Raw genomic sequence first — 27,639 nt, 5'->3', positions numbered from 1 at the left:
ACAGGGGAGAAGGGTAGCAAAGGGGGAAGAGGAGAGGAAAAAGGTGATGAGAGAGTGGGGAATGAGAGAAAGAGAGACAATCAAGAAATAAGGGGTACAGAACAGTGGGAAAAAAAATGAAAAAGATAGATAAATGAAATAAAATTACGGAGCAAAATGAAAACAGAGGGGTTGAGATGGAATAATCATCTGAAGTTGTTGAATTCAATGTTGAGACCGGCAGGCTGTAATGTGGCTAGTCGGGAGATGAGATGCTGTTCCTCCAGTTTGTGTTGAGCTTCACTGGAACATTGCAGCAGGTCAAGGACAGACATGTGGGCATGGGAGCAGGATTGTGTGTTGAAGTGGCAAGCCATGGGAAGGTCCGGGATCTGATTGCGTACAAACCGAAGGTGCTCAGCAAAGCGATCACCCAGTCGGCGTTTTGTCTCTCCAATATAGAGGAGACCACATTTTTTACAGCTATTGTTAGGCATGGGTGTTTTTTAAAAAAAAAGGAAATTTACAGCCCAGGAAAATGCCTTTCGGCCCTCCAAGTCTGAGCCGAAGTGAGTGTTATATTTTTCTAATTCCGTTTTTACCTTCTACGTTATCAATTAGAAAAAAAAGTCTGCAAGACAATTTAAACCAGGTACCTAGGCCTACAGGCTTCCTAACTAAGCTATTTATTAATTATTGAGGGAGGCTGATGTCATCTGTTTACACATGTTTGAAAAACAGAATCTGTTCTGTTCAAAGTCCCTTCCAGTAATTGGTTGATCTTTCATTTTGATGTATTAAAAAAAAGTGAACATTCTTTGCTTCAAATGGGCAGCACAGTGGCACATTGGTTAGCACTGCTGCCTCACAGTGCCAGAGACTCTGGTTCAATTCCCGCCTCAGGTGACTGACTGTGCAAACTCCACATAGTCATTCTCCCCGTGTCTGCGTGGGTTTCCTCCCACAGTCCAAACATGTGCAGGTTAGGTGAATTGGCCATGCTAAATTGCCTGTAGTGTTGGGTGAAGGAATAAATGTAGGGGAATGGTTGCGCTTCGGCGGGTCAGTGTGGACTTGTTGGGCCGAAGGGTCTGTTTCCACACTGTAAATAATGTAATCTAATATAAAGGCAACTTTTTTCAAATTATTTTTTGTGGCTCAAATTAGCTTAGAATTTTTCTGAAATAATTATTACCTCCTATTTTGAACATTTTGAAATATCTTATGTACATAAAAGGTGCACAATTATTTTCGCTTTTACGGAGTGGATGCTCTCTTCAGAACCATAACAAGGGGATAATGACAGATTTTGTCCACGTGTTCCTAAAGTAGTGTTTGACAATAATCTGTAATTGTGCCAAAGATTTCTTTTAGTCAAGGAAGCAGTTGCCCAATCTTGTGAACTTCTTTTCAGAGATTTAAGCACAATTTGAATTTTATTTTCCATTATCATTGAAATGTCAGACGAATTAGGCATGATTTGCATCCTTGGACATGGTTATTTAAATTTTCATGAACAATAATGTAAGTCAGGTGTAAAAGCTCAGTTGTTATGTTGATACTTCTTTTCAGTAATGCACTTTTAACTTTCCCTCCATTATAATAAGGGCACCTTGCAGTATGAAGTTGTATTTGCATTTTGATTGAAATAACTTGACTGGTTGTCCCTGATTGTATTTTAAAATGTTTGAGAAATAATATCACATGAGACATTAGTCTGATTTTAAGTAATTTTGATTTCAGTGTGCTGGAAGACGGAAGAAGGTGATTCCAGTGAAATTTGAGGTTGGAGATTTGGTATGGGTGAAGTTTAGTAGACGTCCTTGGTGGCCTAGTGCTGTCTGTCTTGATCCTCTACTGAAGATTCACTCCAAAATGAAAGGTAGGTGTTTTAAATGCAAAACTTTGAGAAAGAAATGTGAAGCCCATTGCTGAGCTGAGCTCCATATGTTGCAAAATATTTTCTCATCAGAAGCAGTTCATTTGCCTACATCACTTGTTTGGAGGATGCTACCTTCCAAAACAGCACTAGTGACATGGCTTGCTTCTTCCAATATTGTGGTTTCCTGTCCACTGTGGTTGACAGGGCCCTCACCGCATCTGACATATCACCCATGCTTCAGCCCTTGACCCTTCCCATCACTGTCAAAAGCATGATCGGGTCTCTTGTCCTCAACTATTCGTGCCACCAGACTCCGTGTTCAAAGGATCATTCTCCACCATTTCAGACAACTCTTGATCATCGCCACCACCAAACACATGTTCCCCTCACTCCCCTGTCTGCATTATGCAGGGATTATTCCCTCTGAGACACCCTAGTCCATTCGTCGACCTCTAACACCCTCTTCCCACAGCACCTTCCCATGTTTGTGTAGAAGTGCAACACCTGCCTCTTCTTCACCTCCCTGCTCACCATTCAAGGGCCGAAACAGTCTTTCCAAGCGAAGGAGTATTTCATTTGTATCTCCTTCAATCTTGTGTACGGTATTCACTGCACCCAATGTGGCCTACTCCGCATTGGAGAAACCAAACACCGACTAGGTGACCGCTTTGCAGAGCATCTCTGGTCTGTGCACAAGCAGGACCCTGACCTTCCCATAGCCATTTGTTTTAATAGTGTCCTGATTGCATGCCCACTTATCTGTCCTTGACATGCTGCAATGCTCCAGTGAATCACAGTGCAAGCTGGAGGAACAACATCTCTTCAGATTAGGCACTTTACTGCCTTCTGGACTTGATTATTGAGTTTAACACCTTCAGATTGTGAACTAACTCCCATTCCGTTCCTTTCTTTTAGTTTTACTTGTTATACTCTCTCTCATCATGTCCTCTCTCCTCTCCTCTCCCCTCTCCTTATCCCATTGGGACTGTCTATTCTTTAAAGTCTGGCTGTTAGACACCCCCTTGTTCTGCCATTCTCATATTCCGGTCACTGCATCTGAACCATCACCATCTTTTTGTTTTTCCCCCCAGTACTGTACACCTCCCACCCGCCCATCCATCACCAAAACTGTAAAATAAATGCTGCCCCCTCCACACTTTGCTTCACCTCTGGTGAAGAGTCATCTTGACTCAACATTAGCTTGCTCTTTCTCCATGGATGCTGACTCATCTGCTGTGATCGCCAGCATTTGTTGTTTTCAGCTGTAGATTGTGACTGCTCAATTCTTTTAGGACCCTTCGCTGCTTGCATGCCAGATTACTTTCTCCTTTCCCTCTTGTTATAGGAATTCTTCAGTGCTGTGTCCTAGCCTCAGCTGACTTAGCTGTAACATCAAAACATTGCATTGCATTGCATTGCATCAGCAAACATCCTCACTTATTATGGAGACAATGTGTCAGTTCTGTTTGTAATTCCTTAGATATTGAAACAGGACTTAGACAATACCCAGATTTGGGTTCATAAATGACTAATAATACTATGAGAGTATCAATGATACTATCTTCCACAAGAATCCCTTAACATTGTTAGATATTTTCAGCCATCAAAATTTCAGTAGTCACCTTGACCAGAAGTGTGATAGGATCAGCGACCTCCATATTGCAGCTATAAGACAATGAGAGAATTTGGTTTTAATGTGGCAAGAGACTTTCCTGACTTGCACAGTACGGTTGAATATGTCTCTGCAAGTACTGATTGTGCTGGAATACTCATCACTGGCCTGGTTGAGTACATTTCCAGAGAAACTTACCAAGTTGTACCTTGTAAGGTAGATATTGTTTTTACCCAAACAATGTATATAATTACTCAAGTACATCCTGTTCACACCAATCAATCAATATCTCCCATCTGCCCATGAGCTTGAGGCACCAAAACATCAAGCGAGCCAGGTGTCTTATTGCGTGTGTGTGTGTGTGTGTGTGTGTGTGTGTGAGAGAGAGAGAGAGTAAAGCTCCAGTTGCTAGTTACTTTGCAGTTGAGCTTGTAGCAAAATCAAAGAAGTGACGTACCATTGCTGAAACCTTAGTCCTATCTGTGTGTTTTTTAAAAAAATTGCATTGGTGTGATGTTAGGAGCTGATGTAAATAAATCAACAAAATTCCATATTCTGACAGTAGTTAGATGGTGAATTGGTGACAATGTTGCCTAATAGCTAATCCATTCAGGGGAAGTTTTCCTTTTGTAAGGAGCAACTGAGTGATGCGACTGGTGGAGAAATATTACACACACCAGATATCAACTTGGAAATATCTGGGCCATGCATTGGAGCATTTGCACTGACAGAGTCGCCTCCATGGTGGGGAAAGTAAAAGGATTTGTCAGTAAGATGAAAGAGCAAAATCCTGATGGTCCGATCACCCATTGCATCCACCAGTGTGAAGCACTTGTAGCCAAAACAATTTCACAAAAGTTAGCTATGATATTTGAGTAAGCTGTGAAAATCGTATAAAATCAGCCTTTGAAATCATGTTTTGTTTACTATTTTGTGTAGAGACAGAGGGTCAAGCAGAGTTTACTGTTAGACACTGGGTTGCAATTGTTGTCATGGGGAAGTTACTTTTCCATGTTCATGTGCTCCAGAGTGAACTGAGTTTTCAACAATGCGTGCCTTTATAAAGAGTTCCTGGTGGGCTCAGCTGGCATGACTTTCTGATGTTTTAAGCCATCTGAATGAACTGAGTGGTAAAATGCTTTGGAAGAAGGGGGCGTTCTAGCCATCCAAGATTCAAGATTTTAGGTTAAAACTGGGCCTTTGCCAAGAGTCGGTGACCGGTTCACTTGATGTTTCCACTCACCTTGTCAGCGGTAGAGGCAGCTGTCCAGATGCACAACCTCTTATTCAAGCATCTCCGAGCACTGCAGGAGGAGTTTAAATTCTATTTCCCCCTAAACAAATGTGAAAGGCTGTGACAGGATGCACGAACTATTTAGTTCAGTTTCTTTTAATTCATCACATAAACTGATTAAAAGAAACGTGCAGAGCTATAGATGGATCTCACTGAGGCTGAAGTTTGGAGAGATGAATTTGTACCTGTTTTGGCTGTCTGATACACGAATATCTAACCTTCTATGGCCATGTTATTGCTGCGCTCATGCTATTTGTGACAACATACCTGTTGAGCTCGCATTTTCAATACTGGTGTACATGAAGTGCAGGAGGGAGCGCTTGTCAGTAGAGAGATTTGCATGTGGAAAGCCAAACTGGAAAGCCTGTGCATGTACAGGCATGCTCAGGTTTTCCACTAACCCAGAAGATTGCAATTTACTCTGCATTTTGCTCTGATCCATGTTCATGAATAGTTGGAGTTCAGTTGAGCAGATCTTGAAAACGTCCGTGCTTGCAGTTAAAGACAATGTTATTTGAATCCAAAAATCTACTAATGCTTTTGATCCCTTAGCTTGTTGTATGCACTGTTAGAAATTCATCTCCGGTCTGAAAATAAGTTATCGCAAGTAAATGTGACACCTGAAATCAATTCAGCTGGCAAAAAAAAAATGGGTGTACCAAAGAAATGTTTGTCCGATTTTGAAGTATGTATTGATTAGTTTGGGACTCACAGCCACACATTCACCATCTCAAAAAAAAAGATCCTCCTCATCTGTCTTAAATGGGCAACTGTCTAATCTAAGATTGCACCCTCCATTCTTTGACTGTCCCACGAGAGGAAACAATTCCATCTATCTTACCAAGAATTGTGTACTCCAGATGAGGTCTCCTCATTTTCCTAAACTCCAATGAGCACAGATCCAATTTACTCAAACCCTCTTCATAAAAGTCCTTCTATACCTGAATACATCTGAATGCGTTGTGATGGTGAAAAAGGTCACCAAGGTCCCACTGCATGTTGCCCTTTCTGAACCAAAGGGTAATCCGATAATCCACCTTATTGTTCTTGCTAGCAACAGTGGATAATCTCACATTTATCCCCATTTATACTTGCACCATGTATTTGCCCATTCATTCAATTTGTCAAAATTGCACTAAAGTATCTCTGCATCCTCCTCCCAGCTTATCCTCCCTGTGTCAATCAGTATATATTATGAATCACTGGGTTCAAGCGCTAATCCCTGTGGCACACCACTGGTCACTGACTAATACTCTAAAAATGATCCATTTACTCCTACTATTTATTTCCTGACGACCAGCCAGTTTCCCATCTACTGCCCCCAATCCCTTGGGCTTTAACTTTACATACTAACGATGAAATAGGGATAGAATTAAAGTGAAAACCAAAAGAACTGTGGATGCTGGAAATTAGAAACAAAAACAAATTGCTGGAAAAGCTCAGCAGGTTAGTGGCGAGAAATCAGTTAACATTTTAAGTCCAGTGACCCTACCTCCGAGCTGTTAAAGATAGTTAAAGTGAACTGGGAGGCTGGATTAGCAAGAATTACTGTAAGATGTGACAATTAAGGAAGTAATTCATGACCGAGCAAACCTTTAGGAGAAAATGAGGACTGCAGATGCTGGAGAAGTCAGTCGAAAGGGGTGGTGCTGGAAAAACAGGTCAAGCAGCATCTGTGGAGCAGGAGAGCCGAATGTTTCTGGCATAAACCCTTCATCTGGATTAAAAATATGTACTAGTAACGAGAGAAGATTTTGCAAGGGATAAACTAACCATGGCTATCCAAGGAAGTTCAGAGTATTAATGTGAAAGAAAACATGATGCAAAAGTCAGTGGTGGCTACAAAGACTAGCATAAATTCAGAAACAGCAAAAGAGAACTAAAAAGATAAGAGGAAAAGTAAACTAGTAATGGATATAAAAACTGACAAAAGCAGCCATAAAAATGTGTGCAGAGATTAAGTTCAAGGTGGACTAGGAATAAAGCAAAAAGGAACGATAACTTAAGGACATATCACTAGAGATGTTGGAAATCATGAGAATAAGAAAATTAGCATTGAGCCGCTTTATCTAAATGCTCGTACTCTTAAGCAGATGAATTAACGGCAAAAATCGTGAATGATTATGATGTAGTAGGTATCAGAGACGTGGTTGCAGGGGGTTCAGGACTAGCAATTAAACATTCAATGATTTACAACCTATTGAAAAGACAGGGAGATGGGCAGAGGGGGCGGGGTTGCCTTGTTAGATAAGAATGAGATTAAATCTATGACACTGAATGACAGGGTCAGAGGATGTGGAGTCTGGGTGGAGTTGAGGAACCATAAAGACAGAAAACCCATAGTGGGAGTTATGTACAGACCTTCCAGCAGTGACCAGGACGAGGGATGCAAGATGTACCGGGAAATAGATGGGGCTTGTCAGAAAGGCAAGGTCATGGTGATTATGGCAGACTTCAATATGCAGGTGGACTGGGTGAGTAATGTTGCCGGTGGATCCAAAGAAAGGGAATTCATAGAATGCTTACAGGATGGACTTTTGGAACAGCTTGTGATGGAGCAGGCTATTCTGTACTTAATGCTATGTAATGAGCCAGACTTTATAAAAGACCTTAAAGTAAGGGGATGTTTAGGATGCAGCAATCATAATAGGGTAGAGTTCAGTCTGCAGTTTGAAAGAGAGAAGGCAAAATAGGATGTAATGATGTTACAGTTGAATAAAAGTAATTACAGGGCATGAGAGAGGAACTGACAAACATCGACTGGAAGCAGAGCCTAGTGGGGAAGACAGTCGAGCAAAACTGGCAGGAGTTTCTGGGTGTAATTGAGGATGCAGTACAGCGGTTCATCACAAAGAAAAGAAAGATAATCCGGGGAGGGGATAGACAGCCATGGCTGACAAAGGAAATCAGAAAATGCATCAAAGAAAAAAAGAGAGCGCCTATGAAGTGACCAAGCGCATTAGGAAATCTCAAGATTGGGAAGACTACAAAAACAACAGAGGACAAAGAAATAAGGAAGGAGAGGATCAAATATGAAGGTAAGCTAGCCAGTAATATTAGAAATGACAGTAAAAGTTTCTTTCAATACGTAAAAAACACATGTGCAAAAGTAGAAATTGGGCCACTCCAACTTGATGCTGGAAGGTTTGTGATGGGAGATAAGGAAATAGCTGAAGAACTTAAATACTTTACTCATGTCTTCCACTGTGAAGACTGACACAATGTCCCAACAATTAAGGAGAGTCAGGGGGCAGAGTGGAGTATGGTAGCTATTACAAAAGAGAAAGGGTTAGAAAAGCTAAAAGATCTAAAAATTGATAAATCTTCTGGCCTCAATGAGCTACACCCTAGAGTTCTGAGGGAGGTGGCTGAGGAAATAGCAGAGGTGTTGGTTGTAATCTTTCAAAAATCACCAGAGTCTGGGCAAGTCCCAGATGATTGGATAATGACTGTTGTAACCCTTGTTCAAGAAAGGATCAAGGCAAAAGATGGAAAATTATAGGCCGATTAGCCTAACCTCTGTTGTAGGTAAAAGTCTAGAATTCATCGTTAAGGATAAGATTTCTAAATTCTTGGAAGTGTAGTGTCAGATTAGAATTTAGTAAGGGGAAGTCGTGCCTGACAACCTGTTAGAATTCTTTGAAGACGTAACAAGTAGGTTAGACCAGAGAAATCCAGGGGATGTCATCTATCTAGACTTCCAAAAGCCCTTTAATAAGGTGCCACACGGGAGGCTGCTGAGTAAGGTCAGGGCTCATGGTGTTCGAGGTGAGCTACTGGCATGGATTGAGATTTGGCTGTCTGACAGAAGGCAGAGAGTTGGGATAAAATCTTCTTTTTCGGAATGGCAGCTAGTGACAAGTGGTGTCCCGCAGGGTTCAGTGTTGGGGCCTAATCTTGTTCACTTTATTAATGATCTGGATGAAGGGACACGGGACATTCTGGCGAAATTCGCCAACGATACAAAGTTAGGTGGACAGGCAGGTAGTACTCAGGAGGTGGAGAGGCAGCAGAAAGATTTAGACAGTTTTAGGAGAGTGGTCCAGGAAATGGCTGATAAAATTCAACGTGAGCAAGTGTGAGGTCTTGCATTTCGGAAAAAAGAATACAGGCATGGACTATTTTTTTTAAATGGTGAGGAAATTCATAAAGCCAAAGTACAAAGGAATCTGGGCATGCTAATCCAGGATTCTCTAAAGGTTGATTTGCAGGTTGAATCCATGGTTAAGAAAGCAAATGTAATGTTGTCATTTATCTCAAGAGGGTTGGATTATAAAAGCAGGAATGTGTTTCTGAGACTTTATAAAGCTCTAGTTAGGCCCCATTTAGAATATTGTGTCCAAATTTGGCCCCACACCTCAGGAAGGACATACTGGCAGTGGAACATGTCCAACGGAGATTCACATGCATGATCCTTGGAATGGTAGGCCTAACACATGATTGGCTAAGGATCCTGGGATTGTATTCAGTAGAGTTTAGAAGGTTGAAGGGAGATCTAATAGAAACTTAACAAGATAATACATGTCTTGGAAAGAGTGGGCGCTGCGAAGTTGTTTCTGTTAGGCGGGGAGACTAGGACCTGTGGGCATAGCTTTAAAATCAGAGGGGGTCAATTTAGAATGGAAATAGACATTTCTCCAGCCAGAGAGTGGTGGGCCTATGGAATTCATTGCCACGGAGCGTTAGTGGAGGCCAGGAAGTTGGGTGTCTTCAAGGCAGAGATTGATAAATCCTTGATCTCGCAAGGAATTAAGGGCTACGGGGAGAGTGTGGGTAAATGGTGGAGTGGACTCGATTGGCTGAATGGCCTTGCTTCCACTCTTACTTTTTACAGTCTTAAATATATGAAAGGAAGCAAGAGGTCACTGAATATAGGCGTCTTAGAAGAAAGTTATGGAGAAAAACATAGGCTCCTCGTGAGGTGGTTATGGCAAAAAAGGAAATGGCAGAAAAATTAAATAGACATTTTGCATCAGTCCTTACATTGGAATGCTATGAATATCACATTAAACTAAAAGATATGGGGGAGGGATGACGTATCATCGCTATTGCTAGCAAAGTAGTACTAGCCAAACTAATGGGGCTAAAGACAGAAGTCCCCAGCCTTGATGGCTTGCTCACTAGGATACTAACAGGGGGAGTTACAAAAATGGATGTATTGGTTGTATTTTTCTAAAAGTCCTTGGATTCTGAGGAAGTGCCAGAGGGTTGGAAAATTGCCAATATGGGCATCCCAATTCAAAAAGAGAAGACAAAAAGTGGGTAACTATAGGCTGATAAGTCTAACGTCTATTGTTGGAAAAGTACAGGAATCGATTTTAAGGAAATCATAGAAAATTTGGAAGATCATCTAATAAAGCAGAGTGAGCATGGCTACATGAAAGGGAAAGCGCAGCAGGTCAGGCAGCATCCAAGGAACAGGAGAATCGACGTTTCGGGCATAAGCCCTTCTTCAGGAATGAGGAAAGTGTGTCCAGCAGGCTAAGATAAAAGGTAAGGAGGAGGGACTTGGGGGAGGGGCATTGGAATTGCGATAGGTGGAGGGAGGTCAAGGTGAGGGTGATAGGCCGGAGTGGGGTAGGGGCGGAGAGGTCAGGAAGAAGATTGCAGGTTAGGAAGGTGGTGCTGAGTTCGAGGGATTTGACTGAGACAAGGTGAGGGGAGGGGAAATGAGGAAACTGGAGAAATCTGAATTCATCCCTTGTGGTTGGAGGGTTCCCAGGCAGAAGATGAGGCGCTCTTCCTCCAACCGTCGTGTTGCCATGGTCTGGCGATGGAGGAGTCCAAGGACCTGCATGTCCTTGGTGGAGTGGGAGGGGGAGTTAATGTTGGGCTACGGGGTGGTGGGTTGGTTGGTCTGGGTGTCCCAGAGGTGTTCTCTGAAACGTTCCGCAAGTAGGCGGCCTGTCTCCCCAATATAGAGGAGGCCACATCGGGTGCATGAAAGGGAAATCAGGTCTGACTAATTTCATTAGTTTTTTTTTGAGGATGTCCCCTTCATAGCAGATAGAGGGGAACCAGTAAATGCATTGTATTTGAACTTAAAGGGGTTCGTCAAGGTACCCCTCAATGTTAACTCATGGAATAAGAACCACAGAATTGGAGGTAATATTGGTATAAAGAGAGAATTGGTTAATGGGCATGAAACAGCAAGTGAGGATAAGGGGTTCTTTTTCAGGTTGGCAACCTGTGACCATCGGGATTTTACAAGGGTATGTGCTTGACCTCCAACTGTTTTTTAATCATGTGTAAGTGAATGTACTATTGCCAAATTTGCAGATGTTGCAAATAAGTGGAAAGGCAGGAGAAAGAGTTGGAACGGTTTGTGGAGAGATATTGATAGGTTAATTAAGAATGCAAAAAGTTAACAAATAGTGTACTGTGTTATGTGGGAAATTGTGAACTTGTTCACTTTGGAACGGAACAAAAGAATAGAATATTATTTAAATGGAAGAAAACCTGTAGAAAGCTGTAACACAAAGGGACTTGGGGGGTACTTGTGCATAAAACACAAAAGCTAGAATCCAGGTGCAGCCGGTGATCAGGAAGGCTAATGGAATATTGCCCCTTATTTCAAGGGGATTGGAGTATAAGGGCAGAGATGTTTTACTGCAGTTGTACGAGCTGCTGGTGAGACCACATCTGGAGTATTGTTGGAAGTTTTCGTCACCCTATTTAAGTAAAAATATTATTTAAATCGAGGCAATTCAGAGAAGGCTAACAAACATGATTCCTACTATGGAGGGTTTGTGTCATGAGCAAAGGTTAAACACATTGGGATTCTATGTGATCTCTGAGGTATACAGGTTTCTTAAGGGGCTTGACAGAGTCAGAGATGTACACCATGGAAACAGAATCTTTGGTTCAACCGATCCATGCCGACCAGATATCCCAACCTAATCTAGTCCCACCTACCAGCACCCGGCCCATATCCCTCCAAACCCTTCCTATTCATATACCTATCCAAATGCCTCTTAAATGTTGCAATTGTACCAACCACCTCCACTTCCTCTGGCAGCTCATTCCATACACGTACCACCCTCTGCGTGAAAACGTTGCCCCTTAGATCTCTTTTATAGCTTTCCCCTCTCACCGTAAACCGATGCCCTGTAGTTCTGAACTCCCTGACCCCAGGGAAAAGACTTTGCCTATTGACCCTATCCATGCCCCTCATAATTTTGAAAACCTCTATAAGGTCACCCCTCAGCCTCCGACGCTCCAGAGAAAATAGCCCCAGCCTGTTCAGCCTCTCCCTATAGCTCAAATCTTCCAACCCTGGCAACATCCTTGTAAATCTTTTCTGAACCCTTTCAAGTTTCACAACATCTTTCTGACAGGAAGGAGACCAGAATTGCACGCAATATTCCAACAGTGGCCTAACCAATGTCCTGTACAGCCGCAACATGACCTCCCCACTCCTGTACTCAACACTCTGACCAATAAAGGAAAGCATACCAAACACCACCTTCACTATCCTATCTACCTGCGACTCCACTTTCAAGGAGCTATGAACCTGCACTCCAAGGTTTCTTGGTTCAGCAACACTCCCTAGGACCTTACCATTAAGTGTATAAGTCCTGCTAAGATTTGTTTTCCCAAAATGCAGCTCCTCTCACTATCTGAATTAAACTCCATTTGCCACTACATCTCCAATTTTGGTGTCATCTGCAAACTTGCTAACTGTACCTCTCATGCTCGCATCCAAATCATTTGTGTAAATGACAAAAAGTAGAGGACCCAGCACTGATCCTTGTGGCACTCCACTGGTCACAGGCCTCCAGTCTGAAAAACAACCCTCTGCTCCTGTCTGAAAAACAGTCCTCCACCACCCTCTGTCTTCTAACTTTGAGCCAGTTCTGTATCCAAATGGTTAGTTCTCCCTATTGTCCATGAGATCTAACCTTGCTAATCAGTCTCCCATGGGGGACCTTGTCGAACGCCTTACTGAAGTCCATATGGATCACATCTACCGCTCTGCCCTCATCAATCCTCTTTGTAACTTCCTCAAAAAACTTAATCAAATTTGTAAGACATGATTTCCCATGCATAAAGCCATGTTGACTATCCCTAATCAGCCCTTGCCTTTCTAAATACATGTACATCCTGTCCCTCAGGATTCCCTCCAACAACTTGCCCACCACCAATGTCAGGCTCACTGGTCTATAGTTCCCCGGCTTGTCCTTACCACCCTTCTTAAATAGTGGCACCATGTTAGCCAACTTCCGGTTTTCCGGCAACTTACCTGTGTCTATCGATGATACAAATATCTTAGCAAGAGGCCCAGCAATCACTTCTCTAGCTTCCCACAGAGTTCTAGGGTACACCTGATCAGGTCCTGGGGATTTATCCACCTTTCCGTGTTTCAAGACATCGAGCACTTCCTCCTCTGTAATATGGACATTTTGCAAGGTGCCACCATCTATTTCCCGACAGTCTATATCTTCCGTATCCTTTTCCACAGTTAGCACTGATGCAAAATACTCATTAGTATCTCCCCCATTTTCTGTGTCTCCACACAAAGGACGCCTTGCTGTATTCTCTCCCTAGTTACCCTTTTATTCTTAATGTATTTGTAAAAAACCTTTGGATTCTCCTTAATTCTATTTGCCAAAGCTATCTCATGTCCCCTTTTTGCCCTCCTGATTTTCCTCTTAAGTATACTCTTATTTCCTTTATACTCTTCTAAGAATTCACTCGATCTATCCTGTCTATACCTTAAATATGCTTCCTTCTTTTTCTTAACCAAACCCTCAATTTCTTTAGTCATCCAGCATTCCCTATACCTACCAGCCTTTCCTTTCACCCTAACAGGAATATACTTTCTCTGGATTCTCGTTATCTCATTTCTGAAGGCTTCCCATTTTCTAGCTGTCCCTTTACCTGCAAACATCTGCCCCCAATCAGCTTTCGAAAATTCTTGCATAATACCGTCAAAATTGGCCTTTCTCCAATTTAGTACTTCAACTTTTAGATCTGGTCTATCTTTTTTCCATCGCTATTTTAAATCTAATAGAATTATGGTTGCTGGTCCCAAATGCTTCCCCCATTGACACCTCAGTCACCTGCCCTGCCTTATTTCCCAAGAGTCAGTCAAGTTTTGCACCTTCTCTAGGAGGTACATCCACATACTGAATCAGAAAATTGTCTTGTACACACTTAACAAATTCCTCTCCATCTAAACCTTTATTATCATGGCAGTCCCAGTCTGTTTGGAAAGTTAAAATCTCCGACCATAACCACCCTATTATTCTTACAGATAGCTGAGATCTCATTGCAAGTTTGTTTCTCAATTTCACTCTGAGTATTAGGAATCTATAATACAATCCCAATAAGGTGATCATCCCTTTCTTTTTTTCTCAGTTCCACCCAAATAATTTCCCTAGATGTATTTCTGTGAATATCCTCCCTCAGCACAGCTGTAATGCTACCCCTTACCAAAAACGCCACTCCCCTCCTCTGTTGCCTCCCTGTCGCATTTGTATCCTGGAACAATAAGCTGCCCATCCCTGAGCCATGTTTCCGTAATTGCTATGATATCCCAGTTCCATGTTCCTAACCATGCCCTGAGTTCATTTGCCTTCCCAGTTAGACCCCTTGCATTGAAATAAATGCAGTTTAATTTATTCATCCTACCTTGTCTCTGCCTGCCTTGACTGTTTGTTTGACTCACTTCTGTTCTCAACTATACCAGTCTCAGATTGATCTCTTTCCTCACTACCTCCCTGGGTTCCCCCCATCCACCTTACTAGTTTAAATTTGCCCGAGCAGTTCTAGCAAATTTCTCCGCTAGTATATTAGTCCCCTTCCAATTTAGGTGCAATCCGTCCTTCTTGTACAGGTCACTTCTACCCCAAAAGTGATTCCAATGATCCAAAAAAGTTAATCCTTCTCCCATACACCAGCTCCTCAGCCATGCATTCATCTGCTCTATCCTCCCATTCCTGCCCTCACTAGCTCGTAGCACCGGGAGTAATCCAGATATTACTACTCTTGAGGACCTCCTTTTTAAATTCCTGCCTTACTCTCCATACTCTCCCTTCAGAATCTCAACCTTTTCCTTCCTATGTCATTGGTTCCAATGCGGACAATGACCTCTTGCTGGCCCCTCTTCCCCCCTTGAGAACATTCTGCACCCTCTCTGAGACATCCTTGATCCAGGCACCAGGGAAGCAACACACCTTTCTGATTTTTCGCTGCTGGCCACAGAAATGTCTGTCTGTACCTCGGACTAGAGAGTCCCCTAACACAATTGATCTCTTGGAAGCCAGCGTACCCCTCGTTGCATTAGAGCCAGTCTCAATACCAGAAACTTGGGTGTTCGTGCTACGTTCCCCTGAGAATCCATCACCCTCTACATTTTCCAACCAGCATTTCTGTTTGAAATGGGTATATCCCCAAAAGACTCTTGCACTTGGTGCCTACCTCTCTTACCTTTCCTGGAGTTTAACCCATCTATGAGCCTTTTTCCCCCCCTTCCTATAACTGCCATCCATCACAAACTGTTGCTGTTGCAAATTCCTCATTGCTTCTAACTGTCTCTCCAACCAATCCATTTGATCTGACAATATTCGCATCCAACAGCATTTATGGCAGATTTAATCCGCAGTAACCTTAAACTCTCTTTAAACTCCCACATCTGATGCAAAGTACATATCACTCTACTAAATGCCATTTTTGCTCCTTCACAATCTACAGACCCAGAAATTGACATTGTCTTATTCCTCTACAAAACACTGCCTCATCTCTCTCTCTCTCTCTCTCTCTCTCTCTCTCTCTCTCTCTCTCTCTCTCTATCTGCTTCTTTTGTTGTCTGTCCTTCTCCCTTTTAAAACTGCTGTTCCCAAAACACTAAAACAGTAATTGCTGCTCCTGGAATTTGAGGAAATCACCTCCAGCACTTAAAATACCTCAAAAAAGAAGCAGCTGTTACAGCCAGAAATTTTTCCCATCCTCCATCTTTGATTACCCAGACAGGAGGCTGAATGCTGAGATGTTTCTGCTCATAGTTGTCTAGGACCAGCGGGCATAGTTTCAGAATTAAGCAGAACTAATTTAACACTGAAATGAAACATTGAGGGTTGAGTCTTTGGAAGACCTTGTCATAGAGAAGTACATGGCACACTCCTTATGTATATTTAAAACTGGCAGGGATTCTTGATCACGAGGAGAATCGGTTTATGAGAACAATGCAGGAAAGTGGATGTGAAGAGCGTCAGATCACCCATGATCCAATTGAATGGCGCAACAGGCTTGAGGGGCCAAATGGCCGACTCCCAGTTCCTAGTTAATATGATCTTGTGGTTCAGTGTAGGATGCTATCGAATGTTTTCTGCAAGCCCAAGTAAACCACATCCTGTGATTTCCCCCGCCACCCCCTTTATCAGCTCTACATTCTGAAAATTCCAATGTATTTTTAAACTGGGTTTTCTTTTTCATAAACTTAAGCTTTCTGTTTGTTTGATTCTGTCACTGTTTTCCAAATGCTGTGCCATTAAATCTTATGAATTCTAACATTTTTCCTACTACCAATGTCAAGCTAACCAGTCAATTTAAATCCCTATTTTGTGTCTACTTTTTTAAAAAAAATTCTTCGATCTACCCTTAAATCCATAGGAATGTTCCAGAGTTCATGGACTCTTCAAAGATGACCACAAATGCATTTGCTATTTCTACAGCCATTTCCCTACCTACTCTGATGTGTAGTTTGTTGGAACCTCATATTTGTCAGCCTTTAATCTCTAATATTATTTTCCTACTGATACTGATTTTCTTCAGTTCCTCTCTAGATTGTTTCCCACATTTTTGGGATGTTCTTTGTTTCCTCCTTTGAGCGTGGAACCAAATTATGTGTTTAATTGATCTGACATCTCTTTATTTCCCATTGTAACTTTCCCAGTTTCAGGTTCTAAGTGACCTACATTTGTCTTCACTAATCATTTTCTCTTCACATAACAGATTTTACAATCAGTTTGTATGTTCCTTGAAAACTTAACCTTGTACTTTCTTTTGTCATCCTTTGCTGATATCTAAACTACTCCCAATCCTCAGCTCTGCTGCTGTTTCTTTTTAGCCAATTTGTACGCCCCTTATGTGCATTTAATACCATCCAGAATTTCCTTGTGAGCCGAGACCAGCTCTTTCCTGTTTCAGGAAAAAGGACAGGAAAGAACAATTTTTGCAATTCTTCCAGCTACTTTTTTTCTCTTAATGTTTGTCATTGCCTGTCCGCTGTCGTACTTTTGAGTGACACTACCCAATTTATGGCACCTCCATAGCATCATCATTTTCTCTGTTTAGGTTAAGTATGCTTCTCCGAATCAGCCGCATCTCTCTCCGTCTTAATGAAGAATTCATCATATTATGGTCACTCCTCCCCAAAGGCCCTTGCATAGCTAAATTATCAATTTGTCCTTTTCTTGTTTCACAGGCCTGTCTTCTAGTAGGTGTGTCTACGCAGGCCTGTCTTCTAGTAGGTGTGTCTTTGTTACTTGCTAGTTTGCTGAGTTTATTTTTCTTTCACCCCCTCTATTTTTGTGATCATCTTATATTGGCTTTGAAGATGTTCCTAATCTTCTGACTTAGCACTAACCTTTGCTACGTTGTATGCTTTTCTTTCAATTTGATGCTCTCTTTAGCTTCCCTAGTTTATTATGGTCAACTTATCCCCTTCCTAGAATCTTCCTTCCTTACTGGGATATATCTTTGCTGACAGTCATGAACTATTTTCTTTTTTGAAAAGGCTGCTTCTGTCCCACTTCCCATACCTGCAATTTTTACCATCTGGAATGGCAATGATAATAGATGCATGAGAGCATGCAAATTCATCTGCCAAGTCACACTGCATTCAATGGGTCGCAATTCTGGGGATTCCTCACAAACAGACTTCTATGTGTACCTTGTCATGGATGAATAGGCCAGCTGTCCCATCCCCCTCTTGCGTATGCTCGCCACCTAAATTGGGCAATAAATGTTGATCTTAATTGGTCACTGCCAATATTGAATAAATGATTTTCTATTCAAAGTTTGTGAGAAGATTTGTAGCTTGGGTGCTCGTTGTTGTGGTTCTGTTCGCCGAGCTGGGAATTTGTGTTGCAGACGTTTCGTCCCCTGTCTAGGTGACATCCTCAGTGCTTGGGAGCTTCCTGTGAAGCACTTCTGTGATCTTTCCTCTGGCATTTGTAGTGGTTTGTATCTGCCGCTTCCGGTTGTCAGTTCCAGCTGTCCGTTGCAGTGGTCGGTATATTGGGTGTTTGTCCTATATAGTGTTTTGTGCAGTCCTTGCCTGGGATTTTGTACACTACGTTGGTTTTGCTCATGCTGGGTATCGGGTCCTTCGTTCTGGTGAGTTGTTGTCTGAGAGTGGCTGTTGGTTTGTGTGCTGTTATGAGTCCTAGTGGTCGCAGTAGTCTAGCTGTCAGTTCGGAAATGCTCTTGATGTATGGTAGTGTGGCTAGTCCTTTGGGTTGTGGCATGTCCTCGTTCCGTTGTCTTTCCCTTAGGCATCTGTTGATGAAATTGCGGGGGTATCCGTTTTTGGCGAATACATTGTATAGGTGTTCTTTTTCCTCTTTTTGCAGTTCTGGTGTACTGCATTGTGTTGTGGCTCTTTTGAATAGTGTCTTGATGCAACTTCTTTTGTGTGTGTTGGGATGGTTGCTTTCGTAGTTTAGGACTTGCTCTGTGTGTGTGGCTTTCCTGTACATCTTTGTGGTGAATTCTCCGTTCAGTGTTCTCTGTACCATCACGTCTAGGAATGGGAGTTGGTCTTTTCTTCCTCTCCAATGAATCGGATTCCTGTGAGTGTGGCGTTGATGATCCGGTGTGTGTTCTCTACTTCTCTGTTTTTAATGATTACAAACGTGTCATCCACATATCTGACCCAGAGTTTGGCTTGAATTTGCGGTAAGGCTGTTTGTTCTAATCTTTGCATTACCGCTTCTGCTATGAGTCCAGAGATGGGTGAGCCCATGGGTGTGCTGTTGATTTGTTCATATATTTGGTTGTTGAATGTGAAGTGTGTTGTGAGATACAGGTCCAGTAGTTTGAGTATGCCGTCTTTGTTGATAGGTTCACCGTCCTGTTGTCTGTTCTGTATGTCCAGCAGGTTGGCTATTGTTTCTCTGGCTAGGGTTTTGTTGATAGAGGTGAACAGTGCCGTTCCTTCGAATGAGACCATGGTTTCTTCCTTGTCTATGTGTATATTTCTGATGATGTCTAAGAATTCCTGTGTTGATTGTATAGAGTGTCTGGATCCGTTGATCAAGCGTTTCAGTTTCTGCTGTAGTTCTTTAGCCAGTTTGTGTGATGGTGTCCCTGGTAGTGATACTATGGGTCTGAGTGGGATGTCTGGTTTGTGCACTTTAGGTAGTCCATAGAATCTGGGGGTGTTGTTGCTTTCAGGTTTCATTCTTTGTAGGTCAAACCTGGTTATCTGTCCGTTTTTTGTAGGTTCCTCAGTGTGTTGTTTATCCTATTGGTGAGCTGTGGGGTGGGGTCAAATTCCCTCTTTTGATAGGTGTTAGTATCTGCAAGTAGTTGCGCTTTTTGGATGTACTCTGCTTTGTCCAGGATGACTGTCATTCTGCCTTTGTCTGCTGGTAGTATGATTACGTTCTTATCGTTTCTTGGTGATTTTAGTACTTCCCTCTCCTTGGTGTTGAGGTTGTGTTTGGGTCAGATATGTGGATGACACCTTTGTAATCATTAAAAACACAGAAATAGAGAACACACACCGGATCATCAACGCCACACACACAGACCAAGTCCTAAACTACGAAAGCAACCACCCCAACACACACAAAAGAAGTTGCATCAAGACACTATTCAAAAGAGCCACAACACACTGCAGTACACCAGAACTGCAAAAAGGGGAAGAAGAACACCTATACAATGTATTTCGCCAAAAACAGATACCCCCGCAATTTCATCAACAGATGCCTAAGGGAGAGACAACGGAACGAGGACATGCCACAACCCAAAGGACTAGCCACACTACCATACATCAAGAACATCTCTGAAATGACAGCCAGACTACTGCGACCACTAGGACTCATAACAGCACACAAACCAACAGCCACTCTCCGACAACAACTCACCAGGACAAAGGACCCGATACCCAGCATGAGCAAAACCAATGCAGTGTACAAAATCCCATGCAAGGACTGTACAAAACACTACATGGGACAAACAGGAAGACAGCTAACGATCCGCATCCATGAACACCAACTAGCCACGAAACGACACGACCAGTATCCTTAGTAGCCACACACTCTGATGACAAGCAACATGAATTCGACTGGGACAACACTACTATTATAGGACAAGCCAAACAGAGAACAACCAGGAAATTCCTAGAGGCATTGCACTCCTCCACAGATTCAATCAATAACCACATCAATCTGGATCCAATATACCGACCACTGCAACGGACAGCTGAAACTGACAACCGGAAGCAGCAGATTCAAATCACTACAAATGCCGGAGGAAAGATCACAGAAGCGCTTCACAGGAGGCTCCCAAGCACTGAGGATGTCACCGAGACAGGGGACGAAACGTCTGCAACACAAGTTCCCAGCTCGGCGAACAGAACCACAACAATGATTTTCTATTCTACGTTATCAGCCTGCAGTTGATTCTCTTGCCTTACTCCCCTGATTTTGTCTCTTCATCGTGGTGTGCCAACTGAGATCCAGATGTTTGTCATTTGGGGAAACGTTCAGCAGATATTTACATATTTTTTGGGGAAAATACATTTTCACCAAGTAATTTGTCTTATACTCATTGGAACAAATATGAAAAATACCATTGTAAAAGGAATTTGCTTTTTTATACAGTGAGATGTATAGCCATCAACAGTGCAGCAGTTACGTAATGACAGCTCAGTGTAGCTTTCTTTGTGTCTTAAATCAGGCAGGTTGTTTGGTCAGGGCATTACCTTGAAAACTGAAACATTTGAATGTTCCTGTGACTATTAATGTGTATACATATTATTTCTGCCTGCAAAATAGAGAGCCTTGTATATTAATTTGTATTCTATTACGCATTGGTGCACTCCATTGAGTTCAAATTGGTTGAAAATGTGTTGCTGGAAAAGCGCAGCAGGTCAGGCAGCATCCAAGGAGCAGGAGAATCGACTTTTCGGGTATGAGCCCTTCTTCAGAAATGAGGCTCATTCCTGAAGAAGGGCTTATGCCCAAAACGTCGATTCTCCTGCTCCTTGGATGCCCCCTGACCTGCTGCGCTTTTCCAGCAACACATTTTCAGCTCTGATCTCCAGCATCTGCAGTCCTCACTTTCTCCCCTTCATAATTGGTTGCCAGCAGAAGTCTTGGCAAACTCTGGATTGCTTAGCAAATACTGTCAAGTTGTGGAAGCACATTGTGTATAAAGTTTTACAAACATGGCTGGTTAATGTAGAGTCATATCTTATTGCAAACAACTGAAGAGATATGCTGTTTGATAATTCCTGCTAAACTTTCAGAAATAAAGCCTGCATACCTAGTATCACTATGGCACTGAAAATTATATGTTGCATCATTCAATGTGGTAGGCCGAATGTCTTTTTGACTTGATGGAAGCATCTTGGTAGTGGTGAACATTGTACTTATTGCTGCTGCATAGTGCTAACATGAACCAACTAGTTTAATCTCTTGTTCAAAAATTTGAGATACTTTTCCCTTCCAAGCAATCTGAGGTAGATTGGGGACTTTTACGGAACCACAGTAACAGCCTGTTTGAGTTTATATAGCTAGAAATGTGACTGGGCTTGCTTTTATTCTACAGAATGGCTTTGGTTTGCCCTATTTCAGCATCAGATTTGGACTTAACTGTCAGTCATCTCTAACTGATTCATTCTCTATAGCATCACCCCTACCAATCGGTCTACTTGCCATCCAATCATGATCATCATCTCATACAGTGAAATTTGTTTTTGCATTTACGTTGTTATTCTTAAATTGTCCTGTGAAAGAATGTCTATCTGCAGCAGTGTTCAAGCTCTGTACTACCAATGACTTATTGGAAAGGGTGGCACTTTACTAAATGTTTACTTCAACGTTTGTAACATTAAGTACATAGTCACAGAAGCTAAATTTAAATAAACCTTTGATAATCATTTTGGATTGCTGACGTGTTTGTTTTAATGTTTGTTTTTATTAGAACCCAGCAGGCGGCCCTGCCGACAATATTACGTTCGGTTTTTTGGCATCGTTGTTGAACACGCCTGGGTTGCTTCAGCAGTGGTTGAACCATTTGAAGGAAGACATCAGTATGAGCTGCTGGTTCAAAGAAATGCCAAAAATGGGGAAACTGATGTGCATAGAAACAAGGTGCTGTGTGAGAGATTTTATCCTTTTTTGCCCTATTGCACTGAAGGCAGCAATCAGTAATAAAGATCCAATACACTTGGATACACTCTGAAATTGACTAATTTTTTTTAAAAGAAACTAATTTAACAGTTGTACTGTATTTCTCTTCCTGTAAAAAGCTTCAAAAGCTGCTAAATAATAAGTCAACCGTCGGTCCTTTCTGTAACATTAAAAAAGTAAAATTTGACATTACACCTTACAGGGAATAGTTCAGGAAGTTGACCAAAATCTTGGTTAAATGTTTGGGCTGTAAGCACTGTCTTAGAGAAAAGTAGAGAGTCTTTGGGTTATTGGAGGCAATTTTAGAGTTTTGGCTATAAACAGTTAATGGTATGGCAGTTGAGGTTGGAGTGATAAAAATTGGGGCTGCTCAAGACTCTACAAGTGAAGGGATACAGATCCCTGCTGTGAGTCTGGAGAATACAGACAGAGAATGATATCACATCTTGGATGGATTTCAGAGTAGCTTGAATTTTAAATTAAGGTCTGTTTAGCAGGGAGATTAACAAAAGTGAGTAAATGACATTTGGTGTACCATAGGACTCAGAAACTGAGCTTTTCACAACTACAAATGGGTTGGAATTGTCAAATCTTAATGTAACAAAGGAATGGATAAGGGTTTTGGTGACACAAGAGGAGATGGGTGATTTGTTATGGAAAAGAATGATCTTAGAATGGCTGCAGAGTTGGCTAAAAATGTTCAGGTTGCTAACATTGTGGAAAATGACAATTTGCAATATTGTTGCCAAGGGGAAAACATATAGAATAAGATTCTGGGTCCAAAGATAGATCCATGGAGAGCAGCAGTGATAACTGCAGAAATGGCTAAAGGTATTGGTGGCTATTCCTTGTCTATTGGAATAAATAAGAATAGAACTAGGTCAGTGTTGCCCCACCATTTCAATGAAATAATTGTCTCAGCAGGCATGTGATGAGATGATGGCAAATAATTCATTAAATGATTGATTTTTTGTTTTAAGGCATGGCTGATGGTTGAAACAAAACAAAAACCTGTTACTTAATTGGTTGCTGTTACAGACATGGTTCATTCTGAACATCAGTGATTCTCAGCAGGTGCAGTAATGGATATCTTTACAGTTTGAGCCTTGTTTGTTTGTTGATAGTACGCCTAGATTTGCTGAATAATTAAATTACCACATTCAAGTATAACTTGTAACTTCACATTCAAAGTTCTTTGTGTGTGACATCTATGATCTTATAGTTGACAGTGAAATTTCACTATGCTATTGTTATGGTCCCACCTATTATTGCCAAACAAATCATATCCCAGACAGGAAGCTAGCTGGTTACAGCATACTTGTTTTGGTTTTAGTTGAGTAATCTGCTGAAATGCAAGTTTGTAATGCTGCAGATTTTGCTTGAACAGTAAAATAGAAGTTTATTACAAAAGAAATTATGATAATTTGGAATATTCTATCTTTTATAATACAAATTTGATAGCCACTTGTGACTTCAACCCTTAGACTAGAACTGCACATAGCTTTTTCCTGGAGTCATCACATACCCGCTTAAGTAGATTCAGCTATAAATAATCCCTTGTGGGAGTTGTACCAATACTGTAGTGTGTGACTAACACCAACTCTCACTCCAAGATCTAATTCACTGTACATCCGTCTGACGAAAGCTTTTTGAGCTGTCCTATTCCAAGGACTTCACTGTACTGTCCCACTCAAAGTCAAATGTGAAACTAAAACAATCTCTGAACTCTTGGCAGTTCCCTTGAAGCTTTAAAATAAAAACATGGTCCAGAACACATCTCAAATTTTGAGAGCCACTATTTACCATGCAAAGCAATCGAATAAATGAGAGTCTAATTATGGTGCACAAAACGCAGTAATTCTAAAGCCATACCTCCACGTTTTTTTGAACGAAATCACCATGGCTTCAGAAATGCTTAAAATTAATTATTCGCTTCAAGCATTCTGAAAACCCATCAGTTATTATCTCAAAAATCAGAAATCCAAATTCTGAATGAATATCCCACAATTTACATCACATTATACAAAGCAGTCCTTGTAGATTCCAGTGATTTATCGTGGCACTGCTTATACAGGACTGTAGATTGAAGCTAATGTTTATACTCTCATTTGATCGGTGCCATCAATAAATTATAGTTTACTTGTTTACTTTTACATTGTAAGCTTTATGCTAACTCGAGACTTCTCTTTTGTTTTTAGGTTTCCGTTAAAGTGCACACACAGTGGGAAACTGGTGTTGTTCAGGCAGAAGAAGCACTTTCCATGTCTGTTGAGGACAGAATATCCAAATATTGCCTAACTAGTGAAGATGGTTTGCTTCATATGCCTGGCAAAGAAAAGCTTGACTTTCAGCTCACTTCAGAACCCAAGGAGCCAAATGTTTCAGCTGACTCCAACAGTCACTGCAATAATTCAGAAGATTGCCATGCTACATATGCACACCAGAATAGCAAGATGAATACCAACTCTTCAATTAGGTGTTCTTCTGACTGTAAAACGAGAAAACGAATGAGAAATAAACTGTTAAAGGCCAGAGTTCCTGTCAGTGAATCTGCACACTGTGCATACAATACAAACAGTACTGTAAATAATGTGCAGATGAATTCTGCAACTCTTATAAATGGTTTTGTAGAGGCATCAAATGAGATCATCACCGGAATAGAGAGTTCAACCCCGAAATCTTGTATCGTTGAAAGTTCTTCCGTATATAATAATGTCATAAGTACGTCAGAGATTGTTTCAGCTGCAACAGCTGTATTAAATTGGTCAGATGAAGGCATTTCTAAGGAACCATTTAATGTAGAAAATGGCCCAACTACAATTGAATACAAGACCAAATCTAGTTCTGAACATTATGGTGTCTGTAATGGGACTGGAACTCAGTTTGAAGCCAACTACCAGAACACACAGGTTTGTGCAGTATTTAAACATTAGTACAGTACTAGTTAAACTGATACATTTAGATTCTTCTTTGGGATTAATCCAGTCTTAACATTTATTTATTTGAACATTGCAAACCAATTCCCTAACTTACTGGGCATTTATTTTAATTAAGACGGTGCATAGATTATTCATACATGGCAGGAAAATCCCAACTTTAATCACTCGTTTTAGTAACACGAATAAGTTGTGAAAAATCAAGTTTCTTCTATCATTCAAGAAATTATAGCTGAACTGTATACTAACTCTTTCCAACAGTCTTGGCTCCCCAAAACTTCACTCGCTTGGATAGCAAAAATCTATCAATCTCAAAATTTTTCAAATGTTTTCCAATGAGCAGTGTCTGTCTCTTTTGTGGTAGAGTTCCATATTTTAAAAAAAACACTACAAGAAGTGTCTTCTGACTCCTCTGTCAAATATCCTGGCTCTGATTTAACTGTTATGTTCCCTCTAAGCTTCCCCATAAGTGCAAGAACATTATCTTAATCTAATCAATGAGGTTCTTTCTAAATCATGAAAACATCCATCAAATCATCCAGTTACTCTGTTTCACAGAAGAAAGCTTTTTATAATCTTTCAAACCTTGAAGTCTTGTTAATGTTCTGGAGAATGTGCTGCATTCCTTTTGAGGCCAACATGTCCTTTTTATATGTTGTGGTGTCTGGATAAATTCCAGGTTTGGTGAAACCTGACCTGTTGTATTTCTGTGGTGGGAAATCCACTGCTTTTATTGAACCATAGAATAGTTAGGGTACAGAAGAAAATTTCACACCCATACCAGTTTTCTGCAAGAACAATTCTGCAAATCCCTTTCCCCTCCCATACGATGGATGAACTGAAGTGGCACTTGGCTCATCTGGTCTCCTTTTTCTTCTTCAGTGGTTAATCTGATAATCTTCAAGTCCACTTTACCTGTATTTTTTTTCATAACTCTTGATTCCATAACCCTTGATTTAAAAATCCATGTATCTCTCCCTTGAATATACTTAAACACTGAGCCTCTAGCCTTATGCAGTAAGAATTCCACAGATTGGGAGGGGAAACAATCCTCATCTCTGTCTTAAATGGGTGATCTTTGCTCTTAGACTATGCTGTCTGGTCTTAGACTGTTTCAGAGGAAACAACTGCTCAGCATCTACTCCTAAGTCCCTAGGAATGTTTTGCTTTAATGACATTACCTGTCATTCTTCTAAACTCGATGAGTACATGCCCTACCTGCTCAACCTTCATTAAGATGTCTCCATAACTGGAATACCTCTGATTCCAGTATATCTTAGGTAATTGGGCTAAGCTGTTCACAGTATTTCAGATCAAGGCTAATTAATGACTTGTACAGTTTTAGCAAAATATCCCTATTTTTATACTTCATCCCATTTTAAAATAACAGCTAACATCCATTTGCCTTCCCTATTACTCGCTGAACATGGACGCTGGCTTTTAGATTTATGCACAAGAACTCCCAAATTCCTTGATGCTGTATCTTTTCTAAAGTCTTTTGATGTTCAAATAATGAGCTCTTCTATCTGCAAAGGTGCACAACCTCACTTTTTCCCACATTATATTCGAACTCCCAGATTTTTGCCCACTCAGGTCTGTCTGTTTCTTTGTAGACTCTGTCATTATCATTACTTGTCTTCCAATTTATTTTCGTTATCCACAAATTTGGCAGTAGTACATTCACTTCTGTTTTCCAGTTCTGTTATGATATATTGACACCATACCAACTACCTCTGGAAAATCCAAATGCATTACATCTACTCGTTCTCCTTTCTCCACACTACTTCAAACATCCTCAAAGAACCCAAATTGGTCCAACGTGGTTTTATTTTCACTTAAAAAAAAAAAGTTGTCTCTGCTTTAATTGTATTATTTTCTAAGCGTCCGACATTTCATCTTTGATTCTAGCATTTTTCCCAATCTTGGTTCAACTGGTTGCAATGTTTCCTCCTTTTTATCCGCCACCCTTGTTTGTTTTGTTGAATAGTAATGTTGCATGTCATTTTCCAATCTACTGGAGCTTTTGCAGAATCTAGGGAATTTTGAAAGAATACAAAAGAACATCATCTCTCTCTGCAGCTATTTCATAGAATCCCTACAGTGTGGAAATAGGACATTCAGCCCGACAAGTCCACACCAAACCTCTGAAGAGTAACCCGCCCAGATCCATTTCCCTACATTTACCCCTGACTAAAATTTTATGATATCGACCATCAGGTGTGGGAGTTCTGTCAGCCTTTTGTCCCAGTAGTTTTCCCAGTACTATTTATGAACACCGTTTTAATTTCTCCCCTGCTTAATTTCTTCTATTCTGGATGTTTCAGTGCTTTCTACATATCCCAAAACTTCATTACAGATGTTTATTCACTACTTTCTTTCTAAAAATAGTATTTGAATCAGTCTTCACAATTTCTGGCAGTGCAATCCACAATTTAATCACAGTGCTTATTTTTAAAAGATGGCTTTCATGATTGCTTCTTTTGCTGTTACCTTAAATCATTTCCTCTTGTCAAATATGTTCTTGGTCTGTAAAATTTGATCCTCCTCCAATTGTCATATTAATACCAGAT

At 41.1% G+C, this 27,639-nt stretch overlaps 1 protein-coding gene across 1 annotated transcript in view; it reads left to right on the top strand.

The window, feature by feature from the left end:
- The window catches only part of LOC122556864 (histone-lysine N-methyltransferase NSD2-like), a 278,778-nt gene that overhangs the window by 57,427 nt on the left and 193,712 nt on the right, over positions 1–27,639 (top strand). The window contains exons 3-5 of the mRNA XM_043704119.1: positions 1,723–1,861; positions 21,925–22,094; positions 24,332–25,042. Coding sequence (XP_043560054.1) covers positions 1,723–1,861; positions 21,925–22,094; positions 24,332–25,042 — 1,020 coding nt within the window. The remainder of the gene's footprint in view (positions 1–1,722; positions 1,862–21,924; positions 22,095–24,331; positions 25,043–27,639) is intronic.

The sequence above is a fragment of the Chiloscyllium plagiosum genome, chromosome 14 (genome assembly GCF_004010195.1).
Source record: "Chiloscyllium plagiosum isolate BGI_BamShark_2017 chromosome 14, ASM401019v2, whole genome shotgun sequence".
Taxonomy (NCBI): domain Eukaryota; kingdom Metazoa; phylum Chordata; class Chondrichthyes; order Orectolobiformes; family Hemiscylliidae; genus Chiloscyllium; species Chiloscyllium plagiosum.
This window is presented reverse-complemented; position numbering and strand designations above follow the sequence as displayed.